General features: G+C 39.7%; 2 protein-coding genes across 2 annotated transcripts; one reads left to right on the forward strand and one right to left on the reverse strand.

Moving 5' to 3' along the window:
• Positions 1-1376: 1376 nt before the first annotated feature.
• Positions 1377-4418, reverse strand: LOC103968796 (alcohol acyltransferase 9). The gene is made up of 2 exons (XM_009382113.3): positions 3771-4418; positions 1377-2536 (listed from the first exon to the last, which is right to left on the reverse strand). Exons 1-2 carry the CDS (start codon positions 4398-4400, stop codon positions 1613-1615), a joined length of 1554 nt encoding a protein of 517 aa, XP_009380388.3. The 5' UTR covers positions 4401-4418; the 3' UTR covers positions 1377-1612.
• Positions 4419-16770: 12352 nt separating this feature from the next.
• Positions 16771-18343, forward strand: LOC135595985 (bZIP transcription factor 44-like). Its single transcript, XM_065087580.1, has one exon. The coding sequence runs from the start codon at positions 17512-17514 to the stop codon at positions 17974-17976; it is 465 nt and encodes a 154-aa protein (XP_064943652.1). The 5' UTR covers positions 16771-17511; the 3' UTR covers positions 17977-18343.
• Positions 18344-21827: the final 3484 nt, after the last annotated feature.

Raw genomic sequence — 21827 nt, forward strand, 5'->3', positions numbered from 1 at the left:
TCATGTGTATGCAATCCCGAAAAGCCAACACGGCTTTTAAAGCCACAAAGCATCGTGCTATACGGCTCTTGTTTATATTATGCCAGTGAAAATGGAGTTCTTGATGCTTGGATGAGTAGGTTTTGCGTCCAAAAACTCGTGGGCTGTTCGGGTGGGTGACATAGTTACGGCGGCAGATGCATGTAGGTGACGTGGTCCGACTATCTTTCCACTCGAAAGATGCCGTCCGGCAGATTCCCATGCCTCAGGTACCGGTGCACTAACAGGATAAATAAATGTACGAATCCTATCTCATCGATGAGCTTAAGTTTTTAGATGGAATGAGAATCTGCAGTGGAGTGCGCATTAATAAGATAGATTTGTAAGGATATATAGTGCTTAAATGTTTTTAATGGAAGGACAGCAGTCAGTCGTACCATAACAAATCACATTTAGATTATTATTCGCTAGATTCGATACTTACATTGACCGGTCACTAATTCTACTGGACGTGGCCCACGTACCACACGACACTAATGCTACCTTAATAGTTGAATGCAGAGGAGGAAACATGAAAAGCGTTGAACATTAAATACAGGAGCAACGCATTTCTTATCTATCAGAAAAATGACCACCGTCGCGACGAATCTAAGGGTTAAAATAATCTTTGTTAGTTTCTTTTGGATAGCTTGCCAATAACTTGAACTTTGCCATTCGTATATAGTAAGTAATCTACGACTAGCATCCTTAGAGCCTCTTTGATTCGAGAGAAAGATTAAAAAAAGTAAAGTCAAACTGCGACTCATTTTTGTTTGGAAATTAATATTTAGATGTTCCATAAATTTTAATTCGAAGCCCATATTATCCGACTAGAAATTGTTTTCCGAGACGAGACACCAAAGGTGGAAACCAAAGAGAGGACGATAAGGATAGGAGTCGATTAACTTGAGATGGATAGACACCGCTGATGACAGCAGATGATATAGAGTCGAAACATGTGGCAGTAGAAACTATCGCTGACGGTGGGAGGGAGTGGGAGGAAGGGCAAGAAGAAAAAGAAAAGAGAGGAGATCAGGTTGGAGCTGGAACGCGGATGCTGTCAGTCATGAAAACTAAATATAAACAAGAACGTGGACACAGTTTCTTCCTTGAGCATACGATTCATTCTTTCCGCAGGCATCGTGCAACACCTAAACACAGCTTACAAAAATCCAGCAAGAGAAGATGCCTGGGACACCCAAGGGAATATGAAGTAAGGCTCGGTTGTCTTTAAGATCAAGTAAAGCTGGATAAGCAACCATGAAAACGGAGAGAAAACAAGGGAAAAGCATCAGCAATTAGTGGCTCCCCTGAGATAGAAAATCCTCTACTTCAAATCTCATTTACTCAGAATAGCATGCTAGTTCAACCAGATCAGTTTATTATGATATTTAATCCTTCTCTACATAACATCCAAGGGATGATCGGTCATCCTAGAATTTCAACTTGATGAACAGGGGACAAAGGTATCGACCGCAACATGCATACACAACAGGGTCAAGTTGTGGAACGACCGAATTCTGAAACCAAGAGCGGGGAAGAACGACACGACAAAAAAGTGCACATACGTAGCACACCGCATTAATTAATTCAGCTATGCGTAGCCTCTTCCTCCGTCCTCCTTAATCCCATTCTCCTCCTCATCATCCAAATCTTTCGTGCAATAGTGCTGAAACCGATCTGCGACCGCTTGTGGGATCGACATTAGGACAGTGAAAGCCTGTAAATCGCCGATAACTGGCAGGAACAGACAATAGATCTCGCTCGCCAGAGGACCCATGTGAAGTGGCCTTCCTTCCCCGAAATCCAAGTCCTCCAACCCCAGCTTCGTCCATGGAGAGATGACCAAGCTTGATGACAGTTCCGGTTTCACCTTCCTCACGTCCAGCAGATGAATCATGGACCTCACGTAGTCGTCGTTCAAGCGTTCCTTGGCCTCCTGCACCAATTTGACGGAATAATGTGGGTTCGACGCAATCAACTCCTCCGCAGAGGTCTCCGCGCATGCTAGAACAAAGCCGTTGCCATAGTAGCCGCTGGGGAGCTCCGGCTTTAACCTCTGACGCATGTTCATGGAAAAGAGGAGCTTGATATGGAGGGAGGCTGGAGGATCCAGTGACTTGATCCAGGCACGCCATACATGCGAAGCCAAGACTTCGAAGGAGGTGCATTTGAGCGAGGGAACACATTGCTGCTTGAGATGAAGGATGTGGGAGGTGGTGAAGGTCAGGGAAACAGGGACCAACGGCTGCGACAGAAGGATCTGCGTGATGTAGTCGCTGTCAGGACCAACCTGGGGCAGAGGACGGCTGAACTCAGGATGGGAGAATGCAATCTGGGGTGGATCTCGAGGCTTCAAAATGTGGCGGCCGTGAAAGGGATTCGTGGGAAGGTTGGCATTAGGCTTGGACGTGATGAGGGCCCACGCATGGAGGAACTGTGCTGTCCCGATACCGTCGCAAAGGCAGTGGTTTATTGCAGTGCAGAGGATCATACCGCCACAGCTAAGATGAGTCATCTGACCACATCCATAGATAAACCAGTCAGTGATATAGATATAGTAGCTGCTACGCCCTCCTCCTGTCTAGCACCGACAGCTAAAATGTTAATTGAATATTGCGATTTTGAAACCAAAATCCATGAGCCAACAAATTAAGAACGCTGCGCTTTGAGAAAGGAAGATGCAACGATCGAGTCGTAAGAGGCAAATTTCTGTCTCAGTTCTTCGGAAAGCAACCGAAAACATTGCGGAAGGGGAAGACTAGAAGATAATTAGCACAGGAGAGGTGGATTCTCGACATCTTGTTCTTGATGAAGTCAACAGGATCTTTTGGTAAATCTCTCTCTCTCTCTCTCTCTCTCTCTCACACACACACACACACACGCACACATTCGTGAGCCTGAAACAAAAAGAAAGGAGAAATAATTGTAGTAAGAAAGAACCAGAGCATGATACTTGATGTAGCTGGTCGGAGTGGAGAAGATGTTATGGCAGAGCATAAACAGGGCCCAAAAGAGTGGGAAGGGAAGTCTAAGAGACAGGAATATGGCGGTCTCTGAAAAAGGAACTTGGTACAAGGTTCCATAACCCAATCCAACGCGAATCCTTGGCCACTTTAAGAGAGCATATTGACGATCGGGGTAGCAGTTGAGACAAACAGCCGACAATATAGAGAAAATAGAAGCGGAATAAAGAGAAAAGAGAAGCGCTGGTACACCACTTTTGCCCATAACAATATACTTTGGAGGGAAAATTAAGAAACGTCTCCAACAATATCACATGTTAATTTATTAGATTGCCATTACTCTTCGAGCTCCACCCGCAACTACGGTCTCACACCTCCTTAGCGGATCATCCACGCATTGCAAGGGTACACGACCGCCGCTGACGGCCAAGTTGCTGTATCAACAACCCTTTTAACTCACATTCGATCGACAGGGACTGGAAAAAGTTACTCTAAGTACTTATTTACCCTAAAATTGTACTTGTGACAAAACTTGCTGGTCTTGATTGTGTACATGGGACACATAATATCATGTTTGAACTGATCAGTCCCATAGATTTTGTGTGTTTAACCATGGCCAGCTCTCACACCAGAAACCTAACCGAGAAAAAGATGTAAAAGAGCAAGCGACCCAAAAGAAAAGCAAATTAGTCCAAAAACCAAACAAGACTCGAAGACCTAAGAATTCACCTCCGGTGAAGCAAAAGGAAAAGAAGAGAAGTGGTCGGGGCACGCCGGAACACTCACCTGAACGATAAGTGGAGGAACAGCCACGAAGCTCTGTGCTTCGACCTTGTACAAGAGCTTCCTCCAGGACCTGTTGGGCCTTCTAGACCCTTCCAGAAACTTCTCCACCGTGAGATCCACATAGCCCTCGGCCAGAAGTGCCCCCTCCCCGTTGCAGTCCACTTCCAGCTTCTCCCCATCCTCCGCGCTGGTCCTCACCCTCCCTGCGAGAGGGTAGTAATCCACGAGAACCTTTGAGAGAGAGGTCCTCAGGGCCTCCCACCCCACTGCTTTCTTGTACACATAGAGGTACTTAATGGAGAACCTCAGGAACTTCTGGTCGTCAAGGTTGGAGAGGTAGAGGGTGTGCCTCGGCGTGCTGCTGCTTGGACACACCAAGCTGGGCTCTTTTGGGTAGTAGCAATCTGGGATTTCTATGGATTTGGTCATGGCTTGCACTTGTGTGACGCTACAAGCCTCCCCGACGAGGATGATAGCAGCGCATAGAGATAGAGGTATCGGAAATAGCAGGGAGTAGGAGAGGTAAGGGAGATGCGAAAGGGACCGGTGGGAAATAGGAAGCAGAAGCGGATGGCATTTGTAGGTGAAAAAGGGTTTAAGAAGCAAGGGAGAGAAAGGTAAGTGGGTCATAGCAGCACTGAACAGTTGTCGGAGATAGATGCACCGGTGGATTGGGAAAAAGAAAGAAAAAGTCGGTCAGCACACTCGCAGTTTTTATACCCGAGTGCAGTGTGAGTGGGGGCATAATCGGTTGATTGTAGCGGCTGGAGGACAAAGCAGCATGTAACTCCATCGCTTAAGCTGGACGGGCCCCACCTTGCTAGCAAATCAGGGCCAGATTTGATCGATTTTAGCTGAAGAACATCACAAAGTCAGGACATGCTTACTTGTTGATAAAATAAATAAAAAAGAAATAAAAATCGATTATAACAACAAGAATAATATCTCCCTCTCGACGAATGTAAGGGTCCAGACTCCGGAACGAGAAATCAGCTGGATATTGCACGTGAATCAACGGCCCCTTTCACCAACTTAGTGGCGTAATGGATTAGAGAGGATGGTCCCTCTTCTCGAGTTGGCAGGAGATCTTGTGACACGGATGATAGACGCTTCATGTGATCGTCAGAATCTCAGCGCCGATGGAGACTGGTCCTATAGATTGCGCTCGCACTGTCAACATATATGCTGCTCCATGAGAATTGCGTCCTTTCTTGGTTCATGTGTTCGTCGCGCCCCCCCCGCGTACATGCTTGCTTACTAGGAGGACATGCAGAATGGTGCAGGCTATGCCGAGTGAATAAGAAGAGACGTGGCAGAATAAGTTGGTAAATCCGGAATACCTTCTGTAACATTGATGGCCCAATTAATATGTGAAGGAAATCACAAGAAGCACATTGCACATCTGGTTCTATAGTGCAGAAAGAGATAAGTGGGACGGGATAGGACGAGCGGCGTGACCAGTTTCAGAAAGAAGGAAAGAAAGAAAAGCAAAAGTAGAAAGCATCCTTTGAGAAACGTGCTCGACGAGTCATCCAACTTTTGGCTCGGCGGGCGTCACCGGGCACTGTGATGCAATGCTGATGGATTACCGTCCCAGGTCCCAGCGTCGATCCATCATCACACCCATGTCTGCCGATGCCATGCATGCGTTGTATTCGGCGTCGCTTGCTCGACCGACACCACCGATGGCACCATTAGCAGTGAGTCGATGTGATGGTCGAGCCACGCGGCATGCGATGTGATGCCACTGTTTCTCTGGAGAAGATAGATAAGAAAAACAAACTAATAAATGAAGAGAGATCGAGAGAGAGAGAGATGGCCGTGTACCTTTCGGCAAGCGCCGCCTTGTTCATTTGGCATGTAATTAGTTATAATCCAGATCGATTCGGATTAAATAGAACATCATCGATCATCCCATCGTTGCAGACACACCACAAAGTAATAAGGCTTTTCAACTCGTTAGGGAAAAAAAAAGAAAAGAAAAGGAAGGATGGATGGATGGGTGGATGGTTCACACGATCATTCTCTACCGATCATTAGCTCCTGTCCCTGTTTGATGCTTCAAAACTATTAAATCCGACAAATCCCATCAGCCGACGCTGGGATGACGGTACAAATCTTTTCTTCCTACGAGCAGGCAGCGCTCGCATGTATTGTCTTCATTATCCAGCATGCCCCGTCCGAATGCATCGTTCGTTTTCTCTTCCATCCTTGCTGATGGGAACGCGCGCCTAGCCACAATCCCATAGATTTCATTTTCTATAGCTGTCATGGCAATAGATCCACCACCCTAGCATGTCCCGTTCTCGTACTTCCATCCAGATGAAGTTGACTGAAACAAGGATGAATTGTTATGGCGGCCGTTCCAAACTCTTTTTTCTTATTTATATGAAGATGTTGATGTGTTGGAAAATATATATTCACACACATTCAAAGCACCTCACGACTCTCTTTCGATCGAACATATAGACCTGGCTATTGGCTTGTCTTTAATCGAGATGTCAAATCGGTCACGGAATCAAATGTTGGAATCATTCACGACATCGGTACGTGTACCTCTTGACTCTGGCAATTAATGTGCCGACACAGAAATAACTTGGAAGAAGGGTAATTAGTGAGCCTGCTGGTCCGCGCTGTCTATACATATACGTACGTGAAAGCCATCCAGGGTTTTTTTTTTTTTTTTTTTTTTTAAGGCTCGGACGGCGCTGCTGAAACCACAATATTGCGCTGTTACCTAAGCTGTGTTGTAAGTATAAAAATTATTATTATATTTTTTTATTATATAAAAAAAATTAATATTAGATACTAAAATTAAATAAATAATAAATTAAGTATACGAATTGTGCAATAACTTACAAAGTCTTATCTGATTTACAGACATACTGTTATCCGATCAGAAAGTTATAAACATGTAAAGAGAATTAAACATGTATTCTCTTCGGTTTCCATCCATTAAAGGATCGCTATGAATAATGAATTAGAAATGAAAGGAAAAAAATATGAAAGAAAATCTATAATATCTCAATAACTACACCAAAGATAAAAAATATATATAATCTCTTAATAATAAAATGTTGCATCACGAATTCACGTTAAGTCCTAGAATAAATAAATAAATTAAAAAATATTTAAAAATAATTTTACTTAATTATATTTTGAAACATAAAAAATATTTTACACATGCATATAAATTTTATAAAATAGACCAATAAATCTAATAAATATAATAATATCATATTAAGTTTGATTATCAATGTAAGTCATAGTGATTATATCTCATCAATGTCATAATTTCTTCTATGTATCGTAATTCTGTTAGCCCTCTCTAATGAAATTAAAAATAACTCATGTAATTTATTTTGTCAAGATAATCCTATTATCATATTCAATTATAATATGTATAGATATAAACATAAATAGGCTAGTAGTAATAAATAACTTTAATTCTGTAAATAAGAATTTCAATTATAATGTTCACTCAAACATATATTATTATCATATCTTTTATGATTTACTCATAAACCCAATCATAATTTTATTTTTTTCAAGCACTTTAGACTATAAGTCTTAAATTAAAGGATCAACAATCAATACAATATAATTCAAATTCTTAATTGACATTAATTATTTTTAATCTTTTTCTCTGACTATTAAGTATTTTATATGATAATACATATAGCTACTAGAGTATTTACTATTCTTAGTGAAAAAATTTACTGTGATATGTCACAATGTATTTTCAATAATCAAGTCTATAACTTGATTAATGACCTCAAATCATACCACAAAATTAACTTCTACTATTTATAATATAATTTATATCACATTATTATTGTAAATTGTCCCTTTAACTAATATAGATATAAATTGTAAAGTGTATTTTCTATTATCAAAATAATTTACAGAATCAACATATAAAAATACAATCATTTCAAGCTGATTTAATTTTATATACGTAAGTATGTAATCATTCATTCTATCTAGATATCTTAGTACATTTTTTTATCATTTTAGTGTTTAATTCCTAGGTAACTCTAATATCTATCAAATATTCTAATTATAAAACTGATATATGATATAGTATAAGCTCAAACATATAATATATTTCTAACTGTGCATTCATAAGAAATATTTTTATTTAATTATTTTCTAAGTCATTTAAAAAAATACTTGCTTTACCAAAAAAATTTACTTCTATTTGCTAAACAAAGCTGTATACTAAATTTCTTCAAGACTCCATCAATATATTTTTCAAAGAGAGAGCTAGTAATCCTTAAGATCTATTCATAAATATCTCAATACCAATAATATAATATATTTCATTTATATCAATCTTCTTAAAATTCTTGATGGAAAAATTCTTGATTTGATACAATAAACCAATATCATTAATGGTACGTAAAATATTATTCATATATAGACTAAAATAATAAAGTAGCTTCAATTGACATTCAAATGTAAATATTAATATAGGTAAAAAATTCAAATTTCTAAAATTATAGGAAAATAGTATTCATCCCCAAGATTAATCAAATAAATAATAGTACTAACTACAAATACTTTCGCTTTAAGATGATTTCTAATAATAATAAATATTTAATTCTCTTTTGATTCTCATATTAAAATGAATCTTTATTATTAGTAAACTATGTTGAAGCACTTAAATCAGTCTATCAATTATTAGAAAATTATTTCTGATTGATTCAAAATATACGAATGTCAGACTTTCATATTTCTTTTTCAAACCAAAACCCTATATTCTTTCTTCACATTACATATCCTTGTCATAGAAGTAGTATTTTACTGTGAAGACTTTTTATTTTATAAGTTTATATATTATTTAAAAATTCTAATGATTTATGTTTTAATTCTTCTTAAACACGTATACTAATCAATTCATTTAAGTTTCATTTTTTTTATTTTAATATAGTAAATTTTAAATAAATAAAACTAAGAAGAAATGGGTGACTTGACTATATTCATACTCAATTTTCCTAAACTTATAGTTCTATCTGTCATATTAAAGATATAATCTTATGTTCTTTATATATCATCATATTAAATTTTAGTTGGTCTTTTTCTCAAAACGTCAACTAATTATTTGATAACAAATTTAAAGTTATTTTAAAATATTCTAGTGTGATAATTATAGACTGTAATAAAGTTTAAATATTATTAGTAATTATTATAAAAGTGAGTATAAATATTAATACTTTAAGTTTTTAATAAATAATTAACTATTAATATCATTTATATTTCACCTTTGGGTAAAATATTGATGTATTTAGTATTTACTCAAAATTATTTATGGAAAACTGATATCATTCGTATGAAATAATGTTGCTACTTTTGAGTATACAATCATAAACTACAATGATATTTAAAATAGTATCATCCTACTATATTACATAATTATTCGAATTAGATTCTTTTTTAGGATTATCTAAATATCATATTTATATATGTCATTATGGATATTATTTTTTAATATTATTTATAGCTATTTTTTAATATAATTTAATAAGTTATTGATATAGATCACTTTGGTGGCACTAATATAATAATATATAATATAATTTAAAAAACACGTTATAAATGATGAAATATTTATTATAATTCATATCTCATAACTCTATCATCCAACTCAGAAATATGACTTACAAATAATATTCACTAAATTTCTTCAATATACTTTATGTCAAAATAGTATAATAAGAATCATAATAATTATTGAATATTAATTACATAAATAAAAACTCATATGATAACTATAGCTATGATAAAACATAAATCATATTTTTATATGAAAAATAAATATTATTTTATAATTTCAAACATATGCATGTGAATAATCAAATAAATATTTAAGAATGATAATTTAATTTTTATTTACCACATCTAAAATTTTATCAATATATCATATGAGAAATTTATAATTTATATTTTTTAATTCTACATGAAACTATTAGAATAATCAATCGTATTTAATTGGACGGGTCAAGAATTAGGTTAAAATTTTAACTTTTTTTAATTAAGTCAGTAAAAAACTAAAGTTAATCAAAAATCAAATTTTGATCAAAATTTAATTTTTTCTAAATTTAATAAAAACTTGATTGATCGAACCTAAATTCAATCAAATAGTCAAACTACAGTAATAATCAGGTCTACTCAAAATATTTGATCAACTTAGTCAATTTTATAATTAATAACATAAGCTAAAAAAAATTAATTTTTAAAGGGGAAAGCTATAATTTTTCTTGGGATATATAATAGAAATATTTGATTTTTGAAGAGCATAACTATCAAAGTTAAATTAAAGGATACTGATTATAATTTTTAAATTTTTGAGGGATAAAAATATCATTTCAAAAAATTAATTCTTTCGCAACCATTGCCATTGCGTTCTACCTTACTCACTCCCATGGGTCTTGTTGATGGTGCATCGATCATTCACCTACACACCCACGATGGCACAATTGTTCTTAAGCAGTTGATCATTGAGCTCACCATCGCCACATCGTGTTGTTGCTCGCACATGCGACTATATATTGACTAGTGACTATATCATCACCACTCTATGCTATGTTATTATGCCCATATGTGATTGTGCATATATCGCCAAGCGACCCCACGATCACCATAATGCATAATTGTGCCCACGCTTAATCCTATGCAATTGTTGCCCTTCAGCATCTAGTTGACACTGATTGTAGCTAGTAAATGTTATAGTGACATTGTTGCAGTCGTCATAGGCAACAGCATCACTACTACTATCGTAGTCGCCTACAATCAAAGCAAACTGATTGTGGTGAAGCTAATGAATATAAATAGTCATGCATGTGACTGTTATTAGCTATCATACCCTATGAAGTTTCTTCTTTGTATGTGGTCATTATCCGTGACTAGGCTAGCAACCACTAGAGGTCATTGCCCTCAACAACATTATTATCGATAACAAACTATCGATGGTGGTATATTGATCAAAAGGAACATCGCATTTCCTGTAAATGGACAATAAGATGAATGAGATAAGAAAGCATACCGAAAACATAAACAGATCTATTATATTTTTTAAATCAAAACTAAATAATACTTTTTCACACGTGAAGGGTACTAATAAATAGATCTAAATATAAAATAGATCTGAAATATGTTTACGGTCTAAATTACTAAATTTTTAAATATGTCTATGATATTAATTATAAGCATAAAAATCATGATTATGCTTTTGTTATCTAAAAAAAATTAAAGTCAAAAATAAAATCAAATAACAATTGATTAGATATACAATATGTATATTTTGATATTACTTATTTGATTTACAGATATACCATCATTAAATCCAAAAACTACAACGATACTGATTGGCAACGAGAACTATACTCAGTTTTATATATTTATATATAATCTTTAAATAATTTCAAATAACGGAGAAGAGATGAGAGAAATATGTAATCTCTCGATAACGTCTACTCACGTATCTATAGTGAGTTCTTGAAATGTATTATCTATTTATATATTTTACTTAATTATATAAAATTATATAATATAAAATATGTATTGATAAATGGTACCTAAATTATAAATTTCATTTTTCACTGGTCCATACTCTGATAAAAGATTTGTGGATTCTCGAGAAAAGAGGAGCCGTTGTAGTCCCTCCGAATTTTTGGGATCCCACATGAATAGAAAGTTAGATCTACATTAGATCTCACCTGAATCGTCTCACCTATCCTTATGAAGTGAAGTTTGGTTTCAAACTCCGAGGAATTATACAGAGTAAAAAATCTGAGCGTCCCAATTTTATCCCTAACTTGACTGGTTATTACTCCATTGCTAAAGGTCACATCTAAAAGAAATTTCGACTTCATGATCGGTTGCAGGCTATGACTCGAGAGCCGTAGCTTCAGTCCAGTCAGCAAAGTTTGGGGGAAATTTGGACTTTCAATCGTCGGGTGCGAACAGCATAAGTTGTTAAAGAGCTTATCAAAGTCATCCTCGAGCAACACACCCCGCCATGATTCCAGATGGGCCTATGTTGTAGCTTCCTCGAGTTACTACTGTATTCGTTGACTTTTAACACCGAAGAATCACATTCTCGTCCAAACAACACTGCTTTTGGCCGCCTTGTACGACAGGCGCTCGGCACCTCAGTTGAGATCATAAACCTTCGGTGGTGGCGTGTTGATGCCCCTCACCAGTCTAATAGTAGGAGGTATCTAGGTGAGTAGAAAAAGAAGAAAACAAAAGAAGCCATTTCGTCTCATTCATTGTGAGCCGAAGTTCCAGGGTTAGCTGGTCGAAATTGGTGACGGGTCACGAGTTAGAGTAGCGATCGGGTTTTCTGGAACGCTGCAGATGTGGATATATAGGCCAGGCTTCTATTAGCTAGAAGGGCACAAGGTGGGATGGTTCTCTCACCAAAAGGGAGGGGAGATGCTTGGGTTCTCGTCATGCTGTTCCTCTGGAAGATTTCCAGAGGTGGTGCGGGGAGCCCACAAAAGAGGAACTCCCATCGTGCAATCACTCTGGACTTGATCGGGGCCGGCAGTTCGATCTCCTGTTGGCCCATGCATGCATCTGTTTCCAAAAAGACTCGTTCCAGTCCATGCATGGGCACCGATGGAGTTGGATTTGCCGCTCGTAATACAAATAAAACACATCCACCAAATCAACATCAAAGTTAGAAGAGGAGAAAACCAGAAAGATGGGAAAACTTGAATACTTCCACGATGCCATATTCTACCGTCAAGTGAAACGAGCCATGCCAACCGACAAAACCTCGTGCCCGTTTTCTGTCCATTTATACATACGTGTGTGTGTGTGTGAAATGCATAGAACTCGTGATGTTCTAGTCTTGAATGACCTCTGTTCCTGGAACGGATGGGGCCAATCCTCCCGTGTAATCATCTTTCGTTCTGCTTTGTCCGGATTCCAATTAAGAGATTTAATTGAGACACAAATATCGCTCGAATATTTACTTGGAAACGTACGAAATGTACGTGTAAACAGCAGTTTGGTCGGCATGGAGATGGGGAAAGTAGAGCAGCCGATCATGCGATGGGAGGGAAGGAGCGTGAGTTGGTGTCGTCGCACGCAAGCACCAAATTAACTCTTGCGCTGCCTTCCTCCCATCGGTACGCTGTCCACACAATCGCACCGCGTGCTCGGTGGGATCTTTCCTTTTGGATATATATATATATATATATATATATATATATATATATATATATATATATATATATATATATATATCGTGATCTTAAACCAAATCAGCACCTTATTTTGCATTAATCCTAGTGCAGTTAGATGATGTTACTTATCATCATTCATTTACACAATTCATAAGCAATTACGTCAACATCCGAAACATACGGACGTACGGACTTAAGCTTGCCATCGCCTTCAAAGCAAAAGACAGCATCAACACATGAATTTATCTATTTTTGAAGAGATTTTACTTACCCCCACCTCTTCAAACTACAAAAGCCATACATCAGAAGCAGAGGTGAATGGCTTGTGTACCGATCAAGACTTGCTCTCCTGATAGGTGGCATAGTCGAGGAGGAAGTTTCCTGTGTTGACTCAACACTGCAATGGAGTCGACAATTCCACCGTCTAAGCTGTGGAGTGGTTCTTGAGATGAGGCTTTCGAGTGCCACTGGAGACACGTCCGACCTCTCTGTATAGCTTCTGCTTGTTTTTCTGGTTAGAGTTGGCCAATTGGTTCCTCGGAAACTGCGATCAAAGAGAAGAGGCAAAACTTATCGACCATACGTTCGTTATATGAGAAGTGAATACATATCAAGTGGTCAGTAGGGAGAAATAGGCCACGGGTCTAAAGCTGCATGCGTAGATTCCCCAGCTGGTGAACGCACCTTTTGCCCATGCTTTCCTGCAAGAAATGTCAGTACTTGCGATCGGCAAGTAAGGCAGTAGGTCACATGAAGGCTTCTCGTTATTGTCGTTGTTTGAAGTTGGAGATCCGACACCATGTGGTTCTATGCAGAACGATGCGTCCAATATCGAGGAGGGAATCTAACTGGGCCACCTTGGTCTACTTGGTCTTTTTACCAGCGTACGGGAACCGGAGTACGATGCAGGAGAGTTAAGTACCAGTGCATTCCTTGACCACACCGACTCTCGTCAATGGCGTCTCATAGGGAGAAAATATCAACTCATCTACAAATGGAAGATGATCATAATGCATATTATGAGCTTTATTGTATGTATACTCTTGCAGTCGAGGAATCGTGATGACGTTGTGTCACTATTTTTACTTGACTAACATTTTTATATTTTGGTCAGACTTTTTGTTCGTCGTGTATGCCAAACACGTCACAAACACATGTTTGATAGTCCCGACGATTTATAATCTTTAATTAGAAAAAGCTTTGTACTTTCGAATATGGATTTTTAGCAGCTCCGTGGTTTTCCGAATAATCATCGTAACCTAAGTAGGCATTAGAGGTAAGACTTGACATGAAACATTTTTCTAAAGATGACAATTATTATCTAAAAATTAAATTTACTACAAAAAATGAAATGCGAAAAAATTGAAGGAAGGGGTCCCATCTGAAGTAGGAAACATCTTTATAACAGAGTTGATTGCAAAATATACTATACAAAATATTTATATTGACTAATAGTTATAACCACAGTTCTTTCGTCCTTTCGGTGCATCATTCGTATGCATGACCCCCACCCACCAAAAAAAAAACAAAAAAGAAGGGGGAGGTCCTACAGGAGTCGAGTCCTTTTTAGTGTAAATGTTTTGCATGGGCATCTGATGCTTATGTTGACCAAGATCATCAAAGAGGAGATATTGTTTCCAGAGAATGGTGTGCATGCATCACTCATCTATACGTGAAAAAGCATGACTAGAATACATCGCATGGTGGGACAGAATTCAAACCTTTCCTCGCTTTGGAGCCGGCTGGGAAATCTAAAAGCATCACTCATCTCTTCCACAGCCATCCAATGACCTAAATTTCCACAAATTCGTTTGCCGTGTTATACTTTTGGTTGGTAGATCTGATTAGTTCGTCCCCGTCGGTATATTACGATCTATGCTTGACCACAATGTGGATGGGGCTTTCAAAAATGAATGCCAAGAATCTATGATGATGGATAGTGGCTAAGATGCCAATCAAATCCAAAGACTATATATGTAGGCCTGTTTGCCTCCACCAATTATTATTTATTATTATTATTATTGTTATTTACCAATTGTTGTTATTGCTGTTGTTTTTGTTGCGGAGAGAGAGATTGCAGCCTCTCCCTCCAGGCATAAAAGTTGGAATGATGTGGCTAAGATTGCAATCTATGGTCATCGATATAGTGCTAAAGACAAGGTTCTATTCCGATAACACATGCATTTTACTCGGACAGGGGTGCAGATGCGGGGACGGGGGTGGTTTCACGTTGATTCGCCAGCACTGAACTTGGATATGCCCTAAAAAATTAGCATATCCTGCAAAAAAAAGGTTAGAGACCGCGTGAATACGTCCATGAAGCTGGCCTCTTTTTTTTCTTTCATCCTGTGGATTAGAAGGATGGTTTGTACCTATAGCACAAGGGTCACTTGGAGTCCGGATGCGTGCATGGCACCTCCAACAGTAGCTGCTTTAGCGTTCGATGCAATGCATGCGAACCTTATTATTCTTGCTTAGATATTTTATGTTACCATCACAGAACATATCACTCCTGCACTATAGATTCTCACGGTTTGCTTTTCCAAACACATTACAGAAACACAGCCTTCTAAATATACAAGGGGTGCACGTTCGTCGTTGCTCTTAACCGGATGGTGCTTTACTTTTTCTTATTTATTTACAGCATCTGTATCTGCTTCGTGACCTTTGGAATTAAGAAATGCAGAAGCTGATTTTGCACCACAATGATGACGAGGCCAAATTCCAAACTCCTACCTATTAATTTCGATCCAAACTCCTCTCATTGGCCGGGAGGAGGAGGAGGAGGAGGATTCGCGGACGGTGGTCTCACGACGGAAAAATGAAATAGATTTGTTCCGGTGGCCCATCGAAGCGCAGGATGTTGTGACCCATAAACTTTCTCTTCTGCCACCAGCACGCCAGGGAAAGGGAAAACGCTGAAAAGTTGTCTGGGCACACCCTTTCATGATCCTCACGTGTGACAGTTGCGGATGCATTCCAAAAGAAAAAAGGGAAGGGGTTAACTTTCATGAGAATAGGTCAAGAAGATGCACGGTAATCTGTGAATGAGATTTTCACCTTCTTCCATATGTGCAGTCTTTTCTCTCCCTAATCTGTCCGTCTTTCTTTCTTTCTTTCTGTATATCTCCTTCCGATGAACAAGGTGAGAGAGCTCATCCACATGCATTCAGATAATTTAACATACGTCGAAGGGAATGCAGCATGTTTTGAGTGATGGTACTAGGATGAAAAATGAGCAAGCTACGAAGGCCGGAGTCCAATAACTTCTCCACGTAGTCTGGTCTGACGATGAAAAATATCGGGAGAACGTAGATGGAGTGGCCTTCTTCTTACAAGTTTCCAGAAAAGCGCATGACATTTTTTTTCCTTTATTCGATGAAAAATCATCAGATAGATAATTGCAAGAGATGGAAAAAAAAAGAAAGGGAAGGGAGAGAGAGAGAGAGAGAGAGAGGAAGGAGACGCTGTTAAAACCTGTGCGCTCAGACGATGGTGGTAAGATTATGACTTCTGCAATTACCGATGGATTGCGTGTTCGGTCCAATAAATGAGAGGAAAAGGGCGCCCGCCGTCTGTCTGTCTGTCGAAAAATACCAATATATTATTATTATGAGAATAAAATAATTGTTTGTTATTAATTGAGAATAAAATAGTTGGAAGTTTAATTGCTCTGGGCTGTGCTGTCCAGCTGGAATTGGATTCTTGTGGGAGAGCCCATTTCCACCCAACATGCCCCAACAACAACCTCTCTCTCCCTCTCTCTCTTCATCAACATTTTAGATCTCCGTTCTCCCAGATTCTGCTTCTATAAATCCCACTCTCTTGGACAACCAATGCCTCTTCCCCTCGCCTTTCTTGCTTCTCATTTTCCACCTCCCATTTCTCTGTTTCCATCTTCTTAAATACTCAGCTTCTGCTGCTCTCTTCCCTGTTCTCTCTTCTCTTCCACCTCCTCTGGTTTCCTCCTCCTGTCTTCGACGTAGGAAACTGCCTTCCGTCCCACCACCTATTCCCCTGGAGCTTGGATTATTTGCTCTCTAAATCTAAACTCCCTCCTGACAAATCTAACTTCTTCGTGGCTGCTCCTGCCAATATTCTCATCTTTCTTTCTGCCAAGATTCATCACAAAATCTGATTTCTTTTTGCCACATCTTTCGGCTTCCGGAGTTCGGCCTACCTCCTCAGAAAACGTTTTCCTCTGTCGACACATGCAGAACAGGCTGCTCTTGATGTTTCTGATAGATGTCGCCTATCCTAAGTGAGATCCTCCTTTCGGGGTTTATGATAAATTCCACACTCAGGCGCCGGACGCATTTGGTTCAGTCCTTCTCAGTGGTGTTCCTTTACTGGTTCTACGTTTTCTCATAAACTTGTTTTCAGATCATACCACCTATATCTCTATATATTTTCCTATTACCTACTTACCGTCTACATACAATCTCGATCGCAATAATAATCCTCTGCTCAATATCTTTTGGGGTGTTGCATTTCCATTGATAATAATTAAGAAAACTAGTGTATATATAGTTCTGTTAGGTCTCATGGCCTCTCCTAGTGCTACTTCTTCCGGTTCGAGCCGGATTGGGCAGTCCCAGTCCGAGGAGGACCTGCAGGCTTTGATGAACCAGAGGAAGCAGAAGCGAATGCTGTCGAACCGGGAGTCAGCGCGCCGCTCCAGAATGAGGAAACAGAAGCATTTGGATGATCTAACGGCGCAGGTGAGCCAGCTGAGGAAGGAGAACGGCCAGATCCTGACCGCCCTCAGCGTCACCACGCAGCACTACGTCGGCGTGGAAGCCGAGAACTCCGTGCTCAGGGCCCAAACGATGGAACTCACCGCAACGCTGCAGTCACTGAGTCAGATCCTTCACTACATGCGTGGTATCGGCAGCGCCATCGGTGACTTGGTTCAGCCGTCGGATAGCTTCGTGAGGCCATGGAACTTGATGGGTGCGAACCAGCCCATGATGATGGCCTCCGCAGACACGTCTCAGCTGTACTGTTAGACCGCTATCACGGGGGCCTCAGGAGGGACCCTTTCTTTTTTGGACTGATCTTTTTGGTGGTGTAATTCGTGATGCATCATGGTCCTATGCTACCGTGATGTTCACTATCTCGGGGTGTGATCGAGGGATGGGCAGAAGAAGAACATCTCGAACCCTAAGAATCTCTTTGGTGTGGACCAGTGAGTGAAGATAAAAAAGAAGAAGAAATTAAAGACGGAAGGAAAACCACGGAGGTGGAGAAGTGACCTTAACAGGGAACTGTGCACCCAAGTTTTTATTCTGGTCTCCATGTCATGTGGGTTACTATCCAAAGCAGCCGAGTGTAATCCTTCTCTTTGTTTTCTATCTAATACTGGCTTATAGTGTATTGCTCTCTCTCTTTCTCACAAGTAATTCCCGAGGTGAGATGCAAAAAGGTGCTTTGTTTGAAAACATCAAGATTGCGTATATGCATGGATTATACCATCCAAGGAGTACTGCTTGGATGGTTGACATTCAAAATGCTTCTTTCCACCGTCAGATCCTCAGACAAATTGTTCTCTCTCTTTCTCTATATATAAATATTCATTTACGAACGTGAAAAATAGATGCAGAAGGTAGTCGATCTTAAGTGGACAGAAGTGCTTAATGGGTGGTTCCTTTAGAAGTGCTCTTGATCATGATATTAATGTTGGTTGCATCGTTTGGTCCATGTACTTACTTAGCTGAGAGCTACGTAAATAATAATAAATATTTATTTATTTATTTTAAAGATATTAACTAGTTTAATCGGTAAAAAAATAATAATATATTACAAAATTATGAGCCGGAATTTCATCTTCATTATTTATTCTTATAATAATAATAATAATATTATTATTATTATTATTTTTATTTTTCCGTCTTGGGACATGATAACTTGTTGTCCTTGTCATGTTTGGCGTGGCGAGCGGGTGGACCACTGAATGCTGATGGCCCTGCTTTAAGTACGATGGTGTCGACCCATATAGCTTTCCTTTGGTCCACCTTACCAATATTATATCATATACATCTAACATCTGGAAGCGAACTCGATAGAAAAATAGCTGAACCCTCGCCCAATCTTTTTACCTATCAGCAGAGATATGGCCAAAACCTCTCCTCGTTTGTCTCAAAACAGAAATCTAAGATCAACAGCTTTCTCGAAGCACAGGTATTTGATATTGCTTATTTAATGCATTTAGGTATGCGTAAGTTTAATGTATGCAATTTGATCGCCTTCCCTTTCGGCCACTGTTGCCTGCCCCTCCATCCGTCGATTAAATTAGATAGATTTAGCACATCAACGTCGACAAAGGCTGTCACGTTCAAATTCATACGAGACGGGAAGTTGTCAGACTTCTTTAGAATACAAGAAGCACTGCGAGCCTTCTTCAACATCGAGAAAGCTATTAACCGAGCGATGCATCGAGTTAAACACAAAGTTGGGTATTTTAAGGTATTAATCGGTAATCTTCTCTCGCCTTTATTATGATTCTGAAAGAGTTCTCCATGTTACAACTTTTTTATTCAATTAAAAGAAAAAAGAGACTTCTTTTTTCCATAAACGTATTGGCATCTTCATGCTACTATCTGTAATCTAGACGAACCTTGGATGAACGTGTGTTCAGAAGTTGACGAAATTTCTGCAGCCCACATCGAGCTCCACGGACGGTGGGCTGCACTCTGGTGGAACTTGTGATCTACACACTAGTACCGCCGACGCATGTCACGATGACGAAGTGACTTTGGTCGCATTGCTGGTTCAGATCGATGGCCTCGAGGCCAGTTGAGGCGAGAAGGAATCAGAAGGCCACCGCCTCGTGTAGTGGCTTTGTATTCCTGCGAGCTTTTTGCTTGTGGAAACTCGTACGACTCTGCACCACCAAAAGAGCGAGCCTCGACCGTTTGGTGGCCATGGCGTGATGAGCAGTTGGGAGGAAGGTGAAGTGAGGCCGAGAAAAGCTGATGGTGGTGGGTGGATAAGTGCTCACGCAACCACTGTGCGCAGAGCCTTCTTAGGACAGACACACGGAGAGGGCTCGGGACCGCTGTGTCACGCAATCCTATTTGAAGTGGCCCAACCACTAGGTCAGAACCAGTCGGCAGGAAAGATGAACGTTCGAGTGTTACAGCCACAGAGATGGTGGAAGTGGTAGCGACGCCATGAGAAACAAAACGACCCTTCCCGTCCTTGCTCTTTCGCTTCGACCGCTTTTTCTGATAACGACCACTTGAGGAGTCCTTCGTTTGTGTTCGATGATGATGCGGAAACGAAAAGAAATCCTGTTTATGCATGGTTGGTGCGGGCTGACCAACGCATGAGAATTCTATCTCTCATGCTCGTCGACATGAGAATTCTATCCGGACAGAACATTGTTCATTCTATCCCATGGATCATTTTTCAGAACAAGCTCATCCCATATAAACATGAAGGCACGTTCAACTTTCTGCCCCGGCCCGTAAAACTCTAGCCCACATTCCTACGTTCCCACTCTGGACTTGTACAAAGGCTCTTCTTAACAGGTATATGGTCTCCGTTCATGAAAAAGCTGCTAGCAGCGAGACAAATGCCCAGTCAACGGATGTGCTGTCTGAGACACGGGTGAGATAGATTAACGCAGATGTTGCATAGAAAGAAAAAGGCCGAATAGAGTGAGGGACGGGATGCAGCTTGTTATCTGCAACTGCTGCAAGTCCTCTCGAGAGATACAGTAACTATCGAGAAATCTAGGCTTTTAGAGTTTGTGGATCACGATCTGACTGGTCGAATCATGTCATGTTGCATCAGAAGCCTGGGGTCAATCAAGCTCGGTCTGTGAGTTGCTGGAATCTCAGCGTTTCGATGGGTCGTGCACGGCTCACCCTACGTTACTGCTGCGCAAGAGAAGGGGAACTTTGGTCGCATGTTCTTGCACATGTGCTACAGCACGATATATAGTGTCTCTAGAAAAAGATTCCAAGCTACTTTAAACTGTAGAAATTTTTTTTAATATATATATATTATATTCTAATTTCTGTGGGTTAAAACTGAGTGAGCCTTCATATTCATGTGAAAAACGAGTCTAAATAATTTGAAAAGGGAAATTGCTTTTATTACCTCCTCCAAAATGTGAGTGTCTCCCCCAAATCGCTTTCCATTTATAGAAAACCACATTCCAGGAGTTGCACTGGCACACACCGCACACGTGTCCAGGCCATAAGCCCTGCCTTGGATTTCTTCTCTCTCTCTCTCTTTCCACGCGATCGTTCCTTGTCGGTTACTATATTTAGGCGAAAGATACTTTTGGTGCGCAGCTCAGCATCGGACGACGCAGCACTCAGCCATCGCATGACTGTGATTATTGTAGATAACATAATAGTGGTCAAGTCACTTTCCATAAAGTTAATTACATTAAAACCCACTTTCTGAGACTAAAGGCATCGGAATATTAAAACCTTACGCATCACTTCATTCTCCACCGTTGTCTTCCAGCGGGGTGGTCGGTTCCATGTCCTTGTCCTCGTCGATGATTTGAAGCACTACGCATCCACTTCGTTTACTTTTTATACACTCTCTGGTCCTCTTTAGGTGAAACGATGATCCCCAAGGTTACAGTGCATCGCACTCACGCATGGCACCCGCCTTTCTCTTTTGTATGGGTCGGCTTGCTGCTGCAGTAGCTTCCAAGCCACTTTGATAGCCGCGAATATGTCACTACGGCTCCTCTTGTTTCGAAGAAAAGCCAGTCCCCTCTCTTCGTTAGACTACGACAGAACGTGGTGGTTCCCTTGAAGAATAAATGTTCCTCCCATCCCTCGCCTCCCTGCACGTACCAACATACTTAAGCGTCTAATATCAATTTCAAGAAAGA

The sequence above is a fragment of the Musa acuminata genome, chromosome BXJ1-10 (genome assembly GCF_036884655.1).
Source record: "Musa acuminata AAA Group cultivar baxijiao chromosome BXJ1-10, Cavendish_Baxijiao_AAA, whole genome shotgun sequence".
NCBI lineage: Eukaryota > Viridiplantae > Streptophyta > Magnoliopsida > Zingiberales > Musaceae > Musa > Musa acuminata.

Coding starts and splice junctions, on each gene's coding strand:
- LOC103968796 (XM_009382113.3), bottom strand. CDS start 4,400: ATGACCCACTTACCTTTCTCTCCCTTGCTTCTTAAACCCTTTTTCACC. Junction 2,537..3,770: donor TTCCTCCACTTATCGTTCAG/GTGAGTGTTCCG, acceptor GGATGTGGTCAG/ATGACTCATCTTAGCTGTGG.
- LOC135595985 (XM_065087580.1), top strand. CDS start 17,512: ATGGCCTCTCCTAGTGCTACTTCTTCCGGTTCGAGCCGGATTGGGCAG.